The 17,276-nt window shown below is 40.7% G+C and overlaps 1 protein-coding gene across 3 annotated transcripts in view; it reads left to right on the top strand.

The window, feature by feature from the left end:
* Positions 1-305: 305 nt before the first annotated feature.
* Positions 306-17,276, top strand: part of ncor1 (nuclear receptor corepressor 1) — a 75,377-nt gene continuing 58,406 nt past the window's right edge. The window contains exons 1-6 of one of the 3 annotated variants that reach the window (XM_034683924.1): positions 306-574; positions 5,579-5,768; positions 10,657-10,751; positions 10,985-11,192; positions 11,546-11,728; positions 14,493-14,606. In XM_034683924.1, the coding sequence (XP_034539815.1) occupies positions 5,658-5,768; positions 10,657-10,751; positions 10,985-11,192; positions 11,546-11,728; positions 14,493-14,606 (711 nt within the window). In that variant the 5' untranslated portion in view covers positions 306-574; positions 5,579-5,657. The remainder of the gene's footprint in view (positions 575-5,578; positions 5,769-10,656; positions 10,752-10,984; positions 11,193-11,545; positions 11,729-14,492; positions 14,607-17,276) is intronic. The other 2 variants (XM_034683923.1, XM_034683925.1) reach the window with 2 other exon arrangements.

Genomic DNA, 17,276 nt, shown 5'->3' with positions numbered 1-17,276 from the left:
AATTTAAATACAATAGCTTTTACATGACTTAGATTTTTGTTAGTTTTATTTTAAATTTTGAATTCTATCACATGCTGCCCAGATTTTTATGCTGTATATAGCTGGTTTGGATAGCATATATTACCTAAAATAGACATTAAAAGGGGTCAATTTGACCCGCAACATAACAAGAGGGTTAAAGGGGGGAATTTACACGCACCAGGAACATTACACTGTAAGAGGGGAATATTTAGATGTTGCACTCTTTTTTCCTTGCAGGAACATAAAACTAAAAAAATGAAATTTCTAAAACAAATACTCAAATATATAACCTCCCCATGGTATTACCGTGTGATTCAGCTATTTTAGCCTGCTGTATGAGTCGACATTTTTGGGGGGTTATAGTACCCTTTAGATAAAACCGAGTTAGGATAATTTATTTTGCCCTTTTAGGATATCGTCCGACAAATGCGGCGCAGCCTTCGGTCTGCCTAGTCGTCCACAGCTCGCAACCCGCGGATTTACAATCAACAATTGACACATATTTCAGTCCGAGAAACCTTTCTCTGCTGTCAGTATATTTTCTAAATATGAGGTAAGTACAAACAACTTAGATGCAGCACAGCAACATGTGTAATTAGCACGCTATTTAAGCGCCCCGGTGTACGCTGAAAATCTGCCTTGCAAGATGGCGACGTGGTTGAGAATTCAAAGGTGAAATACAGGCTAAGTTAGCTAGCTAGCGACAACAACAACATCTGAAACATCGTCTTATCACATTGAAGTGATGAGCATCATAGTATGTGTAGTCGTCGTGTATTACTGTGCATGTTTTGGATGCATTTCCTATGAAGCACCGGGTTGTGGAAATAGCCCCATCCCCCAAGATAAGCTACAAATCCAATTGCGTTTATATGACAGTATGGTGTTTTAAGGCAATAACAACAACACGCAGCAGCAACATCTCTCAATAATGGCTACATGGGGCCATTAAGTACGTTGTGGCTGCTTGATTTGCAAAGAAATGACCATAGAAATTGTTGCAAATGCCTGGTAATCAAGCTGGACTGAAACTTAGAGGCACGACAACTGTACATTTTTCAACCCTGAACTGCATGCTCCCATTGTCGACATGCCTGAAACACGTTGGAGATTTAATGATGAAGAGCTGGAATAGGAAACAACAGAGGAAGGGGAAGAACAAGATGAAAGAAGCATCTGCAATTTGTAATCTACATGTGTGCTTCATGTTATTCGAATAAGGCAGGGATGCACTTTAAACTGAACCATGTATAGATCACTTAATGGTTCACATCATGGACTCTTTTAATACGAGTTCTTGTAAAAGAGAGGGATTAAATCAGGTTTTAGGTTCTCGATTTATTATGTGGAAGGCATTCTTATGTTATCCTGAATATTTTCTGATAAAGATGTAACAGGGATTTAATGCAGCAAGGATGCAGGGGTGCTAAATCTTTTAAATGAGGTCTGTTTTTCCTCAACAGTCACAATACATACAGACACATCACCAACTTAACAAAAAGTCTCATGAAGGATATTAGTCCAATGGGGGTGGGAATTGCAATTCACAATGACGATAAGATCACAATATAGAGATCCTGTGGAGGTTGATAAATAGGAAGACAATCATACCTCCTATACCTAGTTAACTTGAGAGAAGAAACTGCCCCCAAAATGTTAAGAGCAGGATTAATATCAATGGTGCCACAGAAAAGAGTCATGGAGTAGTTAAAATATGAAATATCCATATTTGGTGCAAAATGTTAGGATTGCATTATATTGCTGTATTAGTCCCATCCCTATAGCCCAGATGTGATTAATGTACTTAGGTGTTTTAACTCTTTAGTCAAACCTTTTTAGTAGAAAAATTACCAAATTTTTATCTGAGATATGTCTAGGGTATTACTCAGCATCAGTGCAACAATCCCCCCCCTCCCCCATTTTATTGATGCAAGGCACACTGGTAACTATCTAGTCATCACTTTTAGTGTAAATCTAGTAGCTCCCTTACTTTCCCTTACAGAATTATTCTGTTTCGTTCAACAACCTTCACAATTTACATCAAGAAAAAGAAAAACATCCACCAGCAGCACTGGTGGCAGCTTGTTTGTGGTTCCCACTCTGTCAAAACATCTGTGATGTTCTACTTATAATTTTGGTAACTGTGAAGCTGGCTCCAAACTGTGGCTCTCAGATAGAAACAAAATAACGTAACAGATTCCCCGCTCCGGTTATGGTGGCGTTTGTTGTAGCTTTTCCAACCCCAAAGGAATCATCATAATGTCTTGGCATGCTGGTCAAGCTGTAAATCTTACAGAACCTAAATTAAAAATGTGATAGCCAACAGAGACTCATAAGATAAATGAAACAAATGACACAAAGAGGCACAAATACAGTCACTTTTTTCAGCATGCAAAGAAGCTGTCTGTATGTTTGGCTTCTCTAAAAGTTCCGAACTTCGGTTAGATAACAGACCTTCATCATAAAGTGTCACATTGCTTCCTGGCTCTGTTCTTCGTACATTGCTTAACTGATCCGGGCTAATAAGATATTAAGCGCCTGAAATAAACCTGCTACTTTCTCTCTTATAAACAGTTTTGCTTAAATGAAAGTAGAGGAGTCATTTGTCAGTGTGAGATAAGATTAGATCGGATCAGCTAACAATGAGATATTATTCTGAAGTTCTTAGTACTGCTGATATAACCAGTTGGCATGACATATACGGTTTGAGATTGGACCTTTTTAGCACAATTAATTAAAATCTGAGGAATTCAGGATGTTATTTCACGCATTCTATGTGTACAATAACATACCTGACATATCACTGTAATGGACAAGATACTGTTTCTATCACCGATACAAATTCATGACCGACTGATAACCATATATGACTGAAGTAGTTTTATCATGTTTAATCTGGAAAATGATTCAAGCCTTAGAGAAGGATATGATATCTGATCAGGCAGAGATGCAGATTGGTTTATTGCATTTGAAATGTACTTAGATTAAATTGACTTCTTAAGAATGTGGCGTATATGAATAAATAGCAGAAACAGCCCCTGTTAACATCTCTTTCTTCAGCTAATGAAAGACAGCAATGAGTTACAAAGTTCCTGCTCTCACAGAACATGACTAACATTAGCAACACACCCACATCACTTGAAACAATAACCAGACCATGAATGTGCCACAGCACAGTTTGGCATCACACTCAATCTCATGTGCACACGGCACAGAGAAGGCACAGTACCTTGATACCAGCATGATAATGAAACCAAAACAACATCAAATTTTTTCTGAGAAACTAGAGAATGGTTACGCACTGTAATATTCAAGCTCAGAGATCAGCAGGAGATTTGTTCTTGTAAATGCGTCTCTATCTTTATTTGACTCAAATGAAGCCTGAGTGTGTAACCATGCCATATGGCACCTTACTGCAGAAAACTAAAAGAACGATACATTTCACCTGGTCTTGATTTTGACTCCGTGTCACTCTCAGCTCATCTGCTTTAGACATAAGCAAGTGTGGAAGGTCAGTCATATATTTGGATTTGTTATTTTTTACTCTTATCAACGAGGTGCACAATGATTGGATTTCTAATTCAACTTTACTTCCCACCAAGATGCAGCACCATTCAAGCTCACGCTGCACACCTTACCTGATCACCCAGAGCAGGTGATGTTCAGGATAAGAGATCAACCTGTATAAAAATGATGCCTGCTGACCAATCAGTGTGCTTGATCCTGTAGCTCAGTGAGTGGATTTGGAAAGGAAGGAAGGAAGGAAGGAATGAAGGAAGGAAGGAAGGAAGGAGGGCAGGGCTATTTAGAGACAAAACACTTGGCTATCTTTTTTCATATGGACTTTCATTATGCTTTACTTAAACCATACTACAACAAATATTAATAGAAGTACTACAGAATGTAACTTAGTGTACATGACAGATATAAAAGTAAACATACTAAAATGAATTATGTTTTATTCCCTTTATTTGCTTCCTAAGTCTGTATGACACCTTTGAAACAATAGTTCTGAAACAGTCATACTCTCCATCAAAATATAAGCAACTAAATCATTGAAGGGGATAAGTGAGTGTTATTACACCCTTATTTCTGGCAGCGATGTTGCTATATGTGTGAACTTCTAACTATGACAACAAAATGTCATTTAGAGCGGAGGCAGGCCTGGAGTCAACAGGTCAGAGGTTTTCAGAGGCTGATAAAGACAACATGGATGAGGAGAGGAAGAGGAGAATCCTTGAGTCAGTGATTGCCGTGGGAAAACCTCGGTCACATGACTCCAGCTGTCCGGCGGTCCTGCTCCGTGCTGCGTTCTAAAAACGCAACCAGTGGGTGTTGATGGACGAGAGAACACGGAGACGGACCGGACATGGATCTGGTGGAAGCCCCCGTGTTAGGGTGTCAGAAGCAGTCTGGTTTCTCTCAGTAGTTAAAGTAGTATAACTGGCGTTTTTGTGGCATTGACTGTAGGAAATCTGTGAGGCGGGGAAGAGAGGCACACACAAGTTACTTGGGGTACTGCGTCACACAACCCATCTGCTATTCGGTGACCATTGTTTGGCTTTTTTAGAAATCTCTATAAGCAGACATCTACGTGCAAATGTCTATCAAGCTGTTTGCAAACATAGCAGACTCCATTTTATAGTCTCAGGTTGCTAAATTGCACAGAAAGAAAACAAAATAGCAAATTAGTGGTGTTGGAAAAACAAAAATTGTACCTAAAGACTTTCAATTCATGCTTGTGTTTTGATTCTCAAAAGTGAGATCCCATTCTGATGTAGTTTCTTATTTAAAAGACATAATAGTATAGCACATTGCCTGATCTTGTGCTAATCGCTCCTTAACCTGGTACATCAATCTACAAGCTGGAATTCCACATTTAGAATGACATTTTGTTGGTGGAGTACCACAGGAAGGTGCTTGATGTCGGGCTTTATATTTAGAATGGAGGGAATGGAAAATAAGTAAATAAATAGTTGATGGAAGGGGAAAATTGTGGGGATTTAATAAGCTGAATACGAGGTCTGAGATCAGCTCAGAGATCTGGTTTGTCAAAATAAAAGTGTTCATTTACCTCAAGCAAACAGGAGAGAGAGGGGGTGACTGGAGGGGGCGGATTTTATTCATAATTGAGGGAATGAAATCAAATTGAACTTAGTGCATGTAAACTCATAACGACCAGGTTAGGTGTCAGATATAGTTTGTTTGCTTCTGCAGTCACGTTTTTAACATGCCTGCCCCGTGTGTGTCTCTGCTCCAGCCTTCATCACAGCTACTACACTGCTAACTCTCCTCATTCACAGGCCAGGAAGTACTGACATGTCGTGAGGTCTTTTTTAGCATCTAATAAAGACACATTCTACATTTAGAAGAGGGAGCACAAACCCTGCAGATTTACACACACCACCTCACACCTCCTCTGGGTTAGCCGGTCAGCACCACAGAAAAAAGTTGTCGTTGTTGATTATTTTCGTCATAGCTTTATAAAGGCGTGTTTTATTTCCAGTTCTCCTTCACCTTGACCTCTAATCTATTTTGTATTTCTATCCTGGTGCAGGTGGTTTGTGTCTCTGAACATGGTCTAGCTGAGATCTGTGATCTGTGAAGCAGCAGCAGCCCGCTCGCACTGAGCCGAGATGTCCAGTAGCTCGGGCTACCCCCCCAGCCAGGGGAGCTTCAGCAGCGAGCAGAGCCGCTACCCGCCTCATTCTGTCCAGTACACCTTCACTGGGGCACGCCACCAACAGGTAACACCTCCCTGCTGCATAAATGTTATGGACAGTGTTTTACATAGGTCGATGATATCACCCTTTGCCATTATTTATATGAAGACATCTTGAGCCTTTTTTCAGAGGATACACTGATGAACAGTGTAAAGGATCCTCACATCTGAAGCTGTGCGCGAGTATGCCTCCTGTTATTTGTTTGACTTTGAGGAAATACAGTAGGTTTTCAGGAGTAGATAAAAGTGCAGTTTTTCTGCTTAAGATATTAAATACAAAGAGTAAAATCAAAGCAGGTTTGTTTTAGTATGTCTTTTACGACTCCATATTTACTGCAGCCTCCTAATCGATGTTACTTAAGGTAATCAGTTGTTATTGTTTGAAGGAGCCTGTCCAGTTGCAGATATAAATTAAATTAATGGCCCTTTTCCACCGGCCCGTGTTAGCCCTACTCTACTCGACTTGACTCGACTCTACTCAGTTTGTGTTGCGGTTCCACGGGCGCGGTACCTCGTGTAAGATACCAGTTTTTCGTACCTGTTCTGCTCTGGTTCCAAGCGAGCTGAGCCGATACTAAAAGGTGACGTCGACGGACTGCCGGCCACTGATTGGTCAGAGAATGTCGTCACCAAAGAGTCATGAGTGCGACGCCCAACACAGGAATCAAACCCGTGTTCGTGTCGCGTTCACAATGACATGAATGAAGTTTAGCACAGCTGTGTTATGACGACCCCGCCCACCGTGAGTCGGTACTCGGGCTGGTGGAAAAGGAACCTAAACCGAGTTGAGTTGAGTCGAGTCGAGTAGGGCTGGAACTGTGTAGTGGAAAAGGGTCATTAGTCAGGCGGTCCCAATCAAAGTATATGGCTGGAAGACTAACCAACATATTCTAGCCAATTAAATTAAAGGAGTAGTAATTACAAATGTATCTAAAAAGTGTGAAGCTTTGTTGGCTAACGCAGTTTTTTGGGCATATATCAGCAAAAGTTTAAAAAAGTTGATAAATTACCCACCATCCTTAATTGGTGTTGAGTTTTGGTCTGAAAAGGTAGCATGTGCCCATGTTTTTGTTAAGTGATTAGCATCTGAAAATAAGTCTGAAGATGTTGGCGCTGCCGAGCTTGCAACGTTTAGTGTGGCTAAAATCTAAAGACCCCTGGCTGCTAAAACATAGCTGCTGCTGCAACAGTGTTTCTGTTCTACAATTGAAAGCTAGTTGATTTTCTGCAGCTTGCATGCTTGATGAGGTAGCTCTGTTAAAAGTATTAATAGTGTTTGACTGGGAGTCTTGAAGCCGATTGTCGGCGGTTGCCATATTGGAAATGTTGACTCAACCTAACTTTTGGTTGTCCTGGTATGAAGCAAAGAAGCAGAGTTAAGCCGAGCCTTTTGCCTCCTCACTAACGGCTCCGGTGTGTCCTCCTGTTAATCAAGTCAACTATGTCCGTATTCAGGCAAAACTTGTATATCTTCAAACATGTTTATTTTTTATGTAAAGATGTGTTTTTTGGAAAAGGTGCACATGTGGTTTCTGATGCTTCTGCAGCCAGCCTTGAGTGGATGCTTTTTAAAAAATGATAATTTAGGGCTTTATTTCTTTTATTCAGAGAGGATAGGACAGTGGATAAAACAGGAAACAGGGAATGACATGCAGGAAAGGGGCTGCAGGTTTGAAATTGAAACCAGGCCCTCCTCTTTAGGACTAAAGCCTCCATACATGGGGCCCACAACTTAACCACGAGGCCAAACCTGCAGTTTTTAACACTTCCACATCGGCTACATGCAGTATTTTAAGATCGGAGGCTGCTGCTTGATTAAACATCAAAGTCAGACATTTTAGAAATAAGTTGAATAGATATTCACGAATCATCCTCTCAGTGATGAACAAACATTTGTTACCTTCAGTTCTGCTGAAATAATGCCGTCATAGAGTTTGTCATGACTGTATTTCATTGCAGAATTCCAGTGGAACGTTCATTTCACTGTTGTGACTGTTGAGTAATGCTCGTCAGTCATATGTGATGACATATTTCTTAGAAGCTTACTTTCAAAGGAAGTGTCAGGGGTCCATTTCTGAGCATTTGGATTGTTTGCTGTAATCTGAAAAAAAAAAGAAAGCCGCTGGAGTTGAGAAATGTTTCCTGTAACTGCAATTTGCTTGTTCAGGTGTGTTTGGAGGTCAGGCTGTGCTGATGATAATGTCTGTGCTCTTTACACAATAATGCTGTGATTGAAGCTTTCAGTGTTAGAAATATTTTGATACATTTATTGACTTTAACATGTATCGTAGTTTATGAATAGGTGTAGTGCTGCTGGTAGTGTTGTAGTCAAGACCACATTAACCGAGACCAAGACATGTCTGAGACCAGAGTGCACCAAGACCAAGACAAGGCCAAGACATTTAGGGACCGAGACCGAGTCAAGACCAAGACCAAGGCAGGGCGAGACCGAGACAGGACTAAGGTTCAAGGTTTCTTTATTATCCCCGTGGGGCAATTTGTCTTTCAGCGGTGACACAAACAAAACAGTACAACAAATCACACCAACATCAAAACATTCAAAATGGTAACAACAGCAACAACATGGAAACAACAGTTATGCAGCATCGTTAAGCGGGCTAACTGCTATCGGTACAAAAGAGTTTCTCTTCCTATTTGTCCTGCTTTTTGGCATCGCAAATCTTCAGCCTGAGGGAAGACCAAGACCATATATATCAATGAAAAATCATGATGAGAGTTAACAAAATAAAAGACTTCTGATTATTTTATTTAAGTTTGCTTTAAATACAATTGACAGCAACAAACAAGGTTTGGTTTTGTCTTTGTTGACTTTCTTTTGACTCCTTAAGTTTCGTTTTTCTCTTATCACAGTAATGACAGGGACACAGAGTGCAAACCTGGTGGTCTTGACCGGTCATGATATAAAATACGGAGTCCGCCCAGTCCGAGACCGAGTAAAAATGCTTTAGATTCCGAGACGAGACCGAGACCTGAAATAAGAGGCTTCGAGACCAAGACTGGCCTTGAGTTCTACAACACTAGCTGCTGGTTAAAGTAACTTAATGCAATAGTAGCCCCAGTTCTTGAACATCCCTGATTTTACTATGTGTTATGAAATATGTTCATTTTGTCTGGTTCTTGTTCTTATTCTAAGCAACATGGGAATCCTGTCCCCTTCTCCCCTACTTGCTAATAAGTGTGATAAATGTGTCAACCTTGTTATTCCAACAGAGCGGGGTAAGCACAGTTAATTAGTTTTTAATTTTAAGCAATCAGGCATCCAAATACTGACATTGTGTCTTCGTCTCATACTCAGAGCTGCAGCAGTTTCTGTGTCCATTAAGGAATTCTGCCTTTATCAGATTGAGTACAGTTACAGGAAATTATGCAGTCGGCGGCGAGGGAGGGATGACGTCCTACAAACAGTTCCTGGCTGAGCTCAAACTGGGGGGATATTTCAATTAAACTGTCAATAATTTCAGCCTGTGGGCCACTAGGATGGTCCTCAGACAGCTTTTAACAGCACCCATAAGCCACAGTTCTACTGGTGAAGTTCCAACACAAATGAAGTCGCCAGTGTAGACAGCCATATTGATTAGGATTGAAGTGTATCTGTTCCTGTAGACAGTCTGCCTCTTCATAGGCCTGATTCAGGTTGCTGCTGCGTCTGAAGTCTCTTCATTTACGTCCCTCTCAGATGGTCCAATTACTCTAATTTGCAAGTCATTTTTCCAACTTGAGTTTGTTATAGAGCTTCAAGTCCTACTTGGGAAACAACATGGATGCTGTATTTTATAGCCTATTGTTTTTGATCATGTCTCAGACTTCTTGCTGCACCGGTACATCTCTTAAAGTGACAAAAATATGACTTTACCCAAATAATTATCAGGTAATAATGATAGTTTAATGATGCCTGCAGTCTCTGCTCCTCCAGGACCAAATGCCTTTTCTGTTGCTGCCCCCTCCCTCTGGACTCTCTCCTCAAACTCACCTGTGAATGACCTGACCTGCCGAGATTCAAATCACTAGGGCTGTTTTCAAAACCGCCGGCTACACTAGCAGTACGTACTGATTTGGCCAAAATTCAGTATGTAGTAAGTAGTATGTGAACAAGAGCAAAATCTGCAGTATGCTAAACTCGCCGAATGTCATACTGATTCAGGAAAATTTCACAGTATGCATCGGACCAGTCTGCCTCGGGCACTGTTTCCCACAATGCACAGCGATCGTTCCATTTTTTCTTTTCCTTGTCTTTTTTGAGGGGGAACTCAGTTTTTAGGTGCTGTGAAAACTATTAAATTACATATTAACCACTTCTTAACTTTTTATATCTTTAGTGATGCTAATGAAGCAGTTTCGCTATCAGCTTGGCCGTGTTTACTCCCACTTTCCAAAACCGGAGATTCAGTGACGTCTGGCCCAGCGTACTGCAACACAGATCGAACAGAACAGACATACTACATGCTAAATTCAAACGCAGTATGTTGTAGGCAGTACCTACTGAATACTACATTAGTAAGTAGTATGTTGCAGGCCGTTTCGAAAACAGCCTTAGTCTTTTAGTAAAATCAACTACAGGTAACAGCTCTATTCCATAATTGAAATCACATGGGATCAAAAATTGATCTGCTGTATGTGAATTCATTAAAGTTCTGCTTTTTACCCAGCACTTACTTTTTTGAGCTGTGTGTCTGAACCACACGACACAAACTAGACGAGTCAGAAACCAGAACCTTTGCCAGCCTCTCCAGAGGTGGTTGTGCCGGTTTAAGGGGATGTTTGTTTGTCATTATGCTGTCAGGAACTGATTTTTTTTCTGGTATGAAGAAATGAATGCTGGGCATGTTTGATGCTGTCACAATTTTTATCAGGTTACTTCATAATGTTGTTTTCTGTATCTCTCTCTTCTTCAGGATTTCACCGTCCCAGACTATCGGACTCACATGCAAGATCCTCAAGGTCGAAGAAGACCCTCTTTACTCTCTGAATTCCACCCTGGAACTGAAAGGTAAGACCTAAACTTACAACTATCCAGCTTGCCTCCTAAAAATCTGACAAACAACAACATCCTCAAACTTTTTCTGAGTTCTGTTTTCTTTTTTATTTGTGTAGTAGAAGGTTTCTCTCTGCACTCCCTCAGGGACGCTGTCCCCAGATAACACTTTTTGGAATTAAACATCTAGACGACCGGATGTTTGTTCCACTATGTCTGTTAATGTCTTGTTTACTTCTGTTCCTCAGGCCTCCAGAGAGACGCCATGGCTACGAACAGCAGTTTCACTCCATCACATCCCATGCGGAGCAAGAGGCCTTGGATTCTAAACGGCCTCGCATGGAGACTATTGCTGAGTCTCACATCAGCCGCACTCCTCCCACAGCGGGGGGTATCGTCCTGCCCATGTCCCACTCAGTACAGGACAGTCTGAGAGCCAGCGTAGAGGTCAAAAAGGTGGGACTTGTTCCTCTCCATCAACTGCTATGAACAAATTAGTCTGTTTGGTCTGTTTTTAATCTTGCATGTTAAGTCAGCTGACACTGTTGAACCTTGAAAGTGGTTAGCAGAACTTTTGTAGCACTCTCCTTATAGTGAAGACAGATTTCTGTCTATTCTAGGTGCTTTATAATGGCTGTATGTGTTTGTTTATATTTTCTTGAAAGATATACAGTACCCCAATTAAAGGTCATAGTTTAAATTTTGAAGTTTGCAGGATATAACTGCGTAGGGTGGACTTCAGCATGGGATCTAAAGATTTTGCCCTGTGAACCTTGGCACGTTGTGATGATTTTTTAAAAATCTTTTAGGAGTCTCAGTTCTCTGTCAAAGTTGATTCCCCATCCCAAGGAGGACACGCACTACACCTGGGGGATGAACAGGACAACTCTCCCTCAAAGCTATCCAAGGAGGAGCTGATCCAGAGCATGGACCGTGTGGACAGAGAGATCGCTAAAGTAGAGCAGCAGATTTTCAAGCTGAAGAAAAAGCAGGTTAGAAACCACTTGAAGACCTTTTTTTTTGTCTCCGACTATAAATGAAACACAATGTGTAAAAAAAAGATACATGATACTTTTCAATACCACACTAAAACAATATCCTTTATTTTTAAACGTGATAGTAGCTACAGACTGATAGAACCAAAAGCTGTAGCAAGCATGGTTAGTGAAATACCTTTATGGTATTTTGTGATTGTTTCACAGCTGATCAAATAACTTCTCTAAAGAACTAACAAATACGCCCACAGCTCTGCAGAAAGTGCAGGATTTTATCACCCTTCTTTGCTTGCTACGTCTCTCTGCTCCGCCTTTGTCACACTGATTACACAGCTAATTGTTCTTAGTCATAGATCAGCAAATATTGACATATTGTTTCATTCTTTTAGCATCACATGTTACAAAATGTGTATTGTAGACAAACTGGGAGCCGAGCAGAGAGACAGGGAAGTCACCTAGTCCTTGTATGTTATCAGCTTTAACCTGTTGGCTGTGAGGTCTACGACACTGCACAATGACTGACACCATAAATAAGAAAATAAGAGAGAGCACACTCTGCAGATACACACACCACTGCACACTTCTTCTGGTTGAGCAATGAGAATCAGCTGAAATATATATTTTGGGTGTATATATTATTTTTTAATATTACCACTATTTACAAAATGGTATTGACATTGTTTGATTGTTACCGGTTTGATATCTAAATTGAAAATTGTGGTATCATAACAACCTTAACAACAGCGTCACTTCCTATTTTATCAGTAACCCATGTGAGACTGATGTGATATTACCACAGCAACGAGGGTTGGTTAATTTAACATGATTTGCTTCTTTGAAATGATGCATAATGATAAATCACGAGGACAGCATGAGGTGTGTTGTAGATTGTGTTTGCTGTGTTTTGACAGTGGAGTCACTTACGTGTGGTGGATGTATTTTGAATAGTTTCTTCTCTCATTTTGCAATCAAGCCATCGTGTGAAAGTCTTTGTGATACAATTTAGAATTTAGGGATACTGTGAACAAAAACAGCCTGAACACTTCACCTCCTTGAGGGCATTTGTTTCAACATTTTGTAACCGTGTTAATGAGAAAGCTGCTGCTAAAGCCTGACTTGTACTTATACCTCCTTTGAATGTATGCCATAGATACATCAAAGCCACAGATTCTCCACTGCTGACGTCTGATTTGTTCCTCCACAGAAATGTAACCACTAGGGATGCACACAATTAATCGATTATCGATTAATTGATTGTTAAGGAAGTACTCGAAACACACATTTTTGTTTTCAGTTTTCCGTCACATGGAACAAACATCATGTGGTGTCATATTAGCTATCAGCTATCAGGGAGGTGTTTTCAGTGTAAAGCATGTTTTGATGTGAAGCGGAGATGCTCAGCTGGCGGCTGTGCGTCAGGTCTTCGCTTTTTAAAGAGGATCAATACGCAAATGCTGCCAACAACGACACGGACACGAAGGTTGACAACTTTAAAAAGAACATTTCCCCACCTTTGGATACAAAGCCAGCAACATCAGAGCCGTCTGGGCTTTTCTGCAGCTGGACTGATTATGACCTGGTTGTGCTCCTGGCTGACACCTGACCGAATACACATGTTTATTTTTCTCAATAAGAACGAGTAGGCAGAAAACTGGACACTGTGAGTCTGAAGTACGTTTCTGTTAGTATTATGAGCCTTCACTTTATAAGATTATGTCCGCTGAGAATATTTTATGAGCCTGATCGTTGATATTCAGCGTGTTAAACATGTTGTACCCGTATACAATACCATCAGTTATATGCATTTTGTTGCTGTAGAAAATAGAATTTAGGGGGGAAAATGCATTTGGCCTTGTTTTTGACATAAGAATAATAATGTTTTTTTTAATTGATTAATCGATAATTGATCGTTAACATTTCCAAAAATCCATCACGGAAAATACTTAAAATGTACTTCCCTGTTAACCACACATTGTGATGAAGCAGACTGCCACACTCGTATTTGGTCTCTTGGTAGCGTCATAATTAAACTACTGAGGACACTCTTTTAAAGCTAGGTTGGCTTAATTGGCTGTAGCCCTGCAGGTGTTTGTTTTTCAAACTGCATTCAAAAAAGAAATCTCCACAATTGAAGGGTTACTTGTTTATGTTTCGTCAGCCCGTCCTTCCTCTATAAATTGGACTGTTTTTATTTAGTGCTGTTTTCAACAGTGCAGCTGTTTACCTCTGTTATCATTTTTTGAATTCCCTCTCATTAGATAGAAATGTAAGCTGAGCATGACTGAGAGATTGTGCAGCTTTTTTTTTTCAGTCTGCATTTCACAAAGATTCATTTGTTTGTTTATTTTCAGGTATTTCAGGAATACCTCGAATCTCGTCGCTGTAACCTGTAGTTAAGATAACCTTTAACTTGTAAACATTGAACGACCAAACAGTCAACAGTTCAGCTTGTCTGTCAGCGTCAGCAGTGGCCTCGAAGGCGGACGAGCTGAACTGGTGACTTCAACTTGAACAAGCCTGTAGAAATAATCTGATAATGCCTGCATGTATCTCAGAGATCATGAGTTTAGATCAACACAGAGCAGATGAGTCTGCTTTCTTCTTTTTCATGTAAAAACAAATCTAGATTAAAACCATACAGAAGTTGAAATGGGTGATAGTGTGTGTAACAAAGTATGCTACCCATGTTTTCTTGTAAATATTTGGTGTGTTTTTGCATGTACTATTGGTCAAAATATTTCCTGTCGTTGTTGTCTCTTAGCAACAACTAGAGGAGGAAGCAGCGAAGCCAGTGGAGCCAGAAAAGCCAGTGACCCCTCCCCCAGTGGAGCACAAGCACCGCAGCATCGTCCAGATCATCTATGATGAGAACAGAGTAAGTCATCTGATGCAAACACAACAACAACAGACATCAGTTCTCCTTGGACATTTGTTTGTGTCTTCCACAAAGGCAGCTTTTGTTTCATCCGTCGTCTCTGTGCATCATAAAAGCTGGAAGAAGTTACTTTTGTTTTCCACTGGCCTTGGTGATACTCCCTTAAAAGGAATGGAGCCGTTCCAAGCTGAGGACAGATGCGTCTTTGCTGTGTCCTCACAGCAGGGGGTAACCATAGAGAACCCCTCGAACCAAGCTTTTCTGCACATAAATTTATTTGAACATGTGTTTTTAAATTTATCTGTGTTCAGCTGTCTGTGCCTTTTATCCTCTAACTAAGTGGTTCTCAAAGTGGGGTCCTAGGACCCCTGGGGGTCCGTGAACCATAGCGTGGGGGTCTGTGAAATTATTATAATAAATATCTAATAAATTATAAAATTGTGCTGTGTCATTAAAAACAGCATATATAAAGATGAGGACCATTTGCGCCAATGAAACCAGCATATTGTGCCCATTACTCCCACCCTAGTTGACATTGGGCCAATAGAAACTGATATGATTGCGACACGTCACATCAATCTGTCACGTATCACTCATACATACTTGACTCCAGTCACAACTGTTCCCATTCCTATTACCTACTTAGCTTGGCCTACTAGCTCGCGAGCATGGAGCCATTTCTAAACCAGTTCACATCGTCAAGTGATGCTAAGCCCAAGCTAGCTAAATTAAGAAAATATGATGACAGGTATATAGAGTGTGGTTTTATTGAGAACAGTGACGGTAGACCAAAATGCGCCATGTGTCTTCAGATGCTAGCGAACAGAGCTATGAAGCCAGCCAAGCTAAAGCGACATCTGATCACTCGGAATATAAGGACAAAGCTAAAGACTTTTTCCAGCGAAAGACGAGGAATACATCCGCCACAAAACACAGATGGTGCAGTGTTTTCTGTGGATCACTATGGTACAGGTCGGAAGTATTTAGATTGATACGTTTTACAATACAAATAGTTCCAAGGGCATCTTTGAGTGCAAATGGTAGTAAGCATGTGCTTAATCTATGTTACAATTATGAGGGGGCCCTTGGAAAATGTTCTCACCTGTAAGGGGTCCCTGGCCCCAAAAAGTTTGAGAACCCCTGATCTAACTGAATGGCTGTGGTGTGGAGTTCAGTTTTATTCCCATATGCCTGTTGGAGATATCAGTCTCGGACTGTTTCCTATTTGCTTAGAGCCACGCGTGAGCTGTGATAAAGACAAGCATTAGCACAGGTTTGAGTCTTTTACATCTTCAATAAAAGAAGGTCTACATGATAAGGTTTATTTTGAGACCATTTCACACATGAACTCTTGACATTTTCTGGATAATTTCCAGACATTCAGGGCCGGATACTTTCTGGAACTGCCTTTCACACATGCACACTCTCTGACACACTCTTTGTCTATCTGTGTAAGTATTTTTCTGCAAAACAAACACAGTTGTTGAATAACCCCCTCGTACATCTTCAGGATGGAACTGCTATACTTCTGTTAAGCTTTGTCCTCAGAGTATATGCATGGGGACATGGTCAAAGTTTTTTGCCGCCGAGTGGCCATCAGATGTAGAAACAGAGTTGTAATAGAAGTGAAATGCTCTCAGTGTAGATGTTGGACGGGCAGTGTGTTCACATCCATGTGTGTGCATTGTTACTTCACAAGTTAAGCCTCTCGTTTTTTCTCAAAGCTGTAATGCAATGTAACATCATTCACTGGGACACCGATGTTTTGCTGTTTGGGGGTTCAATGTAAACGTGCAAAGGCAAAGTGACAGAGGAGCTTCATTACAGGGCTGTGGTGGAATACCAGTGCAAAAATGGCCCATTGTGAGATTTCATTAAGACTGTTACCTGCTGCGTCAACAGAGCAGTGACTCACCTTGACTTCATACAGACTTTTTACTCACGGCTTGCAGGTAATAGTTTGGTGGATGTTAAGATGAAAAAAAGTTGGCCGTTCAATTTCACACACAGGAGTGCAGCATCAGAGACGTAATTCTTCCAGACTTATCCAGATTTCGTTAGATTTTGTCCCATGTGACTCCTGAAACCCATAAAAAAACACACTCATCTTTAAAGAAGGAAGTAGTAAGCTATTTAGTGAGGAAAAAAAAGAAAATATCCCAACATACATCCGGCTAATGCACAACGCATCAATTACCACAGCGATGATCGAGCGGGACAGTAAGTCAGGGACATTAAAATCTGTTAATAAACCCTCCCTGTTGACACTAGATCAATTTACACTTAACTACAACAACAACCCGTCTTAATTAGCAGAGCCAAGCCTGGAGTCAACAGGTTAGAGGTCCTGCACCGTGCTGCGTTCTGAAAACTGCAGTGGAGCGGAGACGGACCACACAAAGATCTGGTGGAAGTCCAGCATCAATTTGGAGGCATTCTTCTTTCTTCTTCTAATTTCCGAGGATCCCTCCTAATGTTTGGGATCAAATCATCCTGTTGTTTTTGAATTGACTGCGGTGGGCCGTGTTAGCTAGCTGCTTGTGTTTGATTGCGGTGCTTTGCATTTACTCCTCAGTAAGATTTGACTGTAGCTTCGTGCCAATCTCATGGTACTTATTGAACAACGTAGTACTGATAAAGTTTGACCTGGTCTCAATTAACTCAACTCAA

The sequence above is a fragment of the Notolabrus celidotus genome, chromosome 5 (assembly GCF_009762535.1).
Source record: "Notolabrus celidotus isolate fNotCel1 chromosome 5, fNotCel1.pri, whole genome shotgun sequence".
NCBI classification, from domain to species: Eukaryota; Metazoa; Chordata; class Actinopteri; order Labriformes; family Labridae; genus Notolabrus; species Notolabrus celidotus.
The sequence above is the reverse complement of the archived record's forward strand: the minus strand, read 5'-3'. Positions and strand labels throughout refer to the sequence as shown.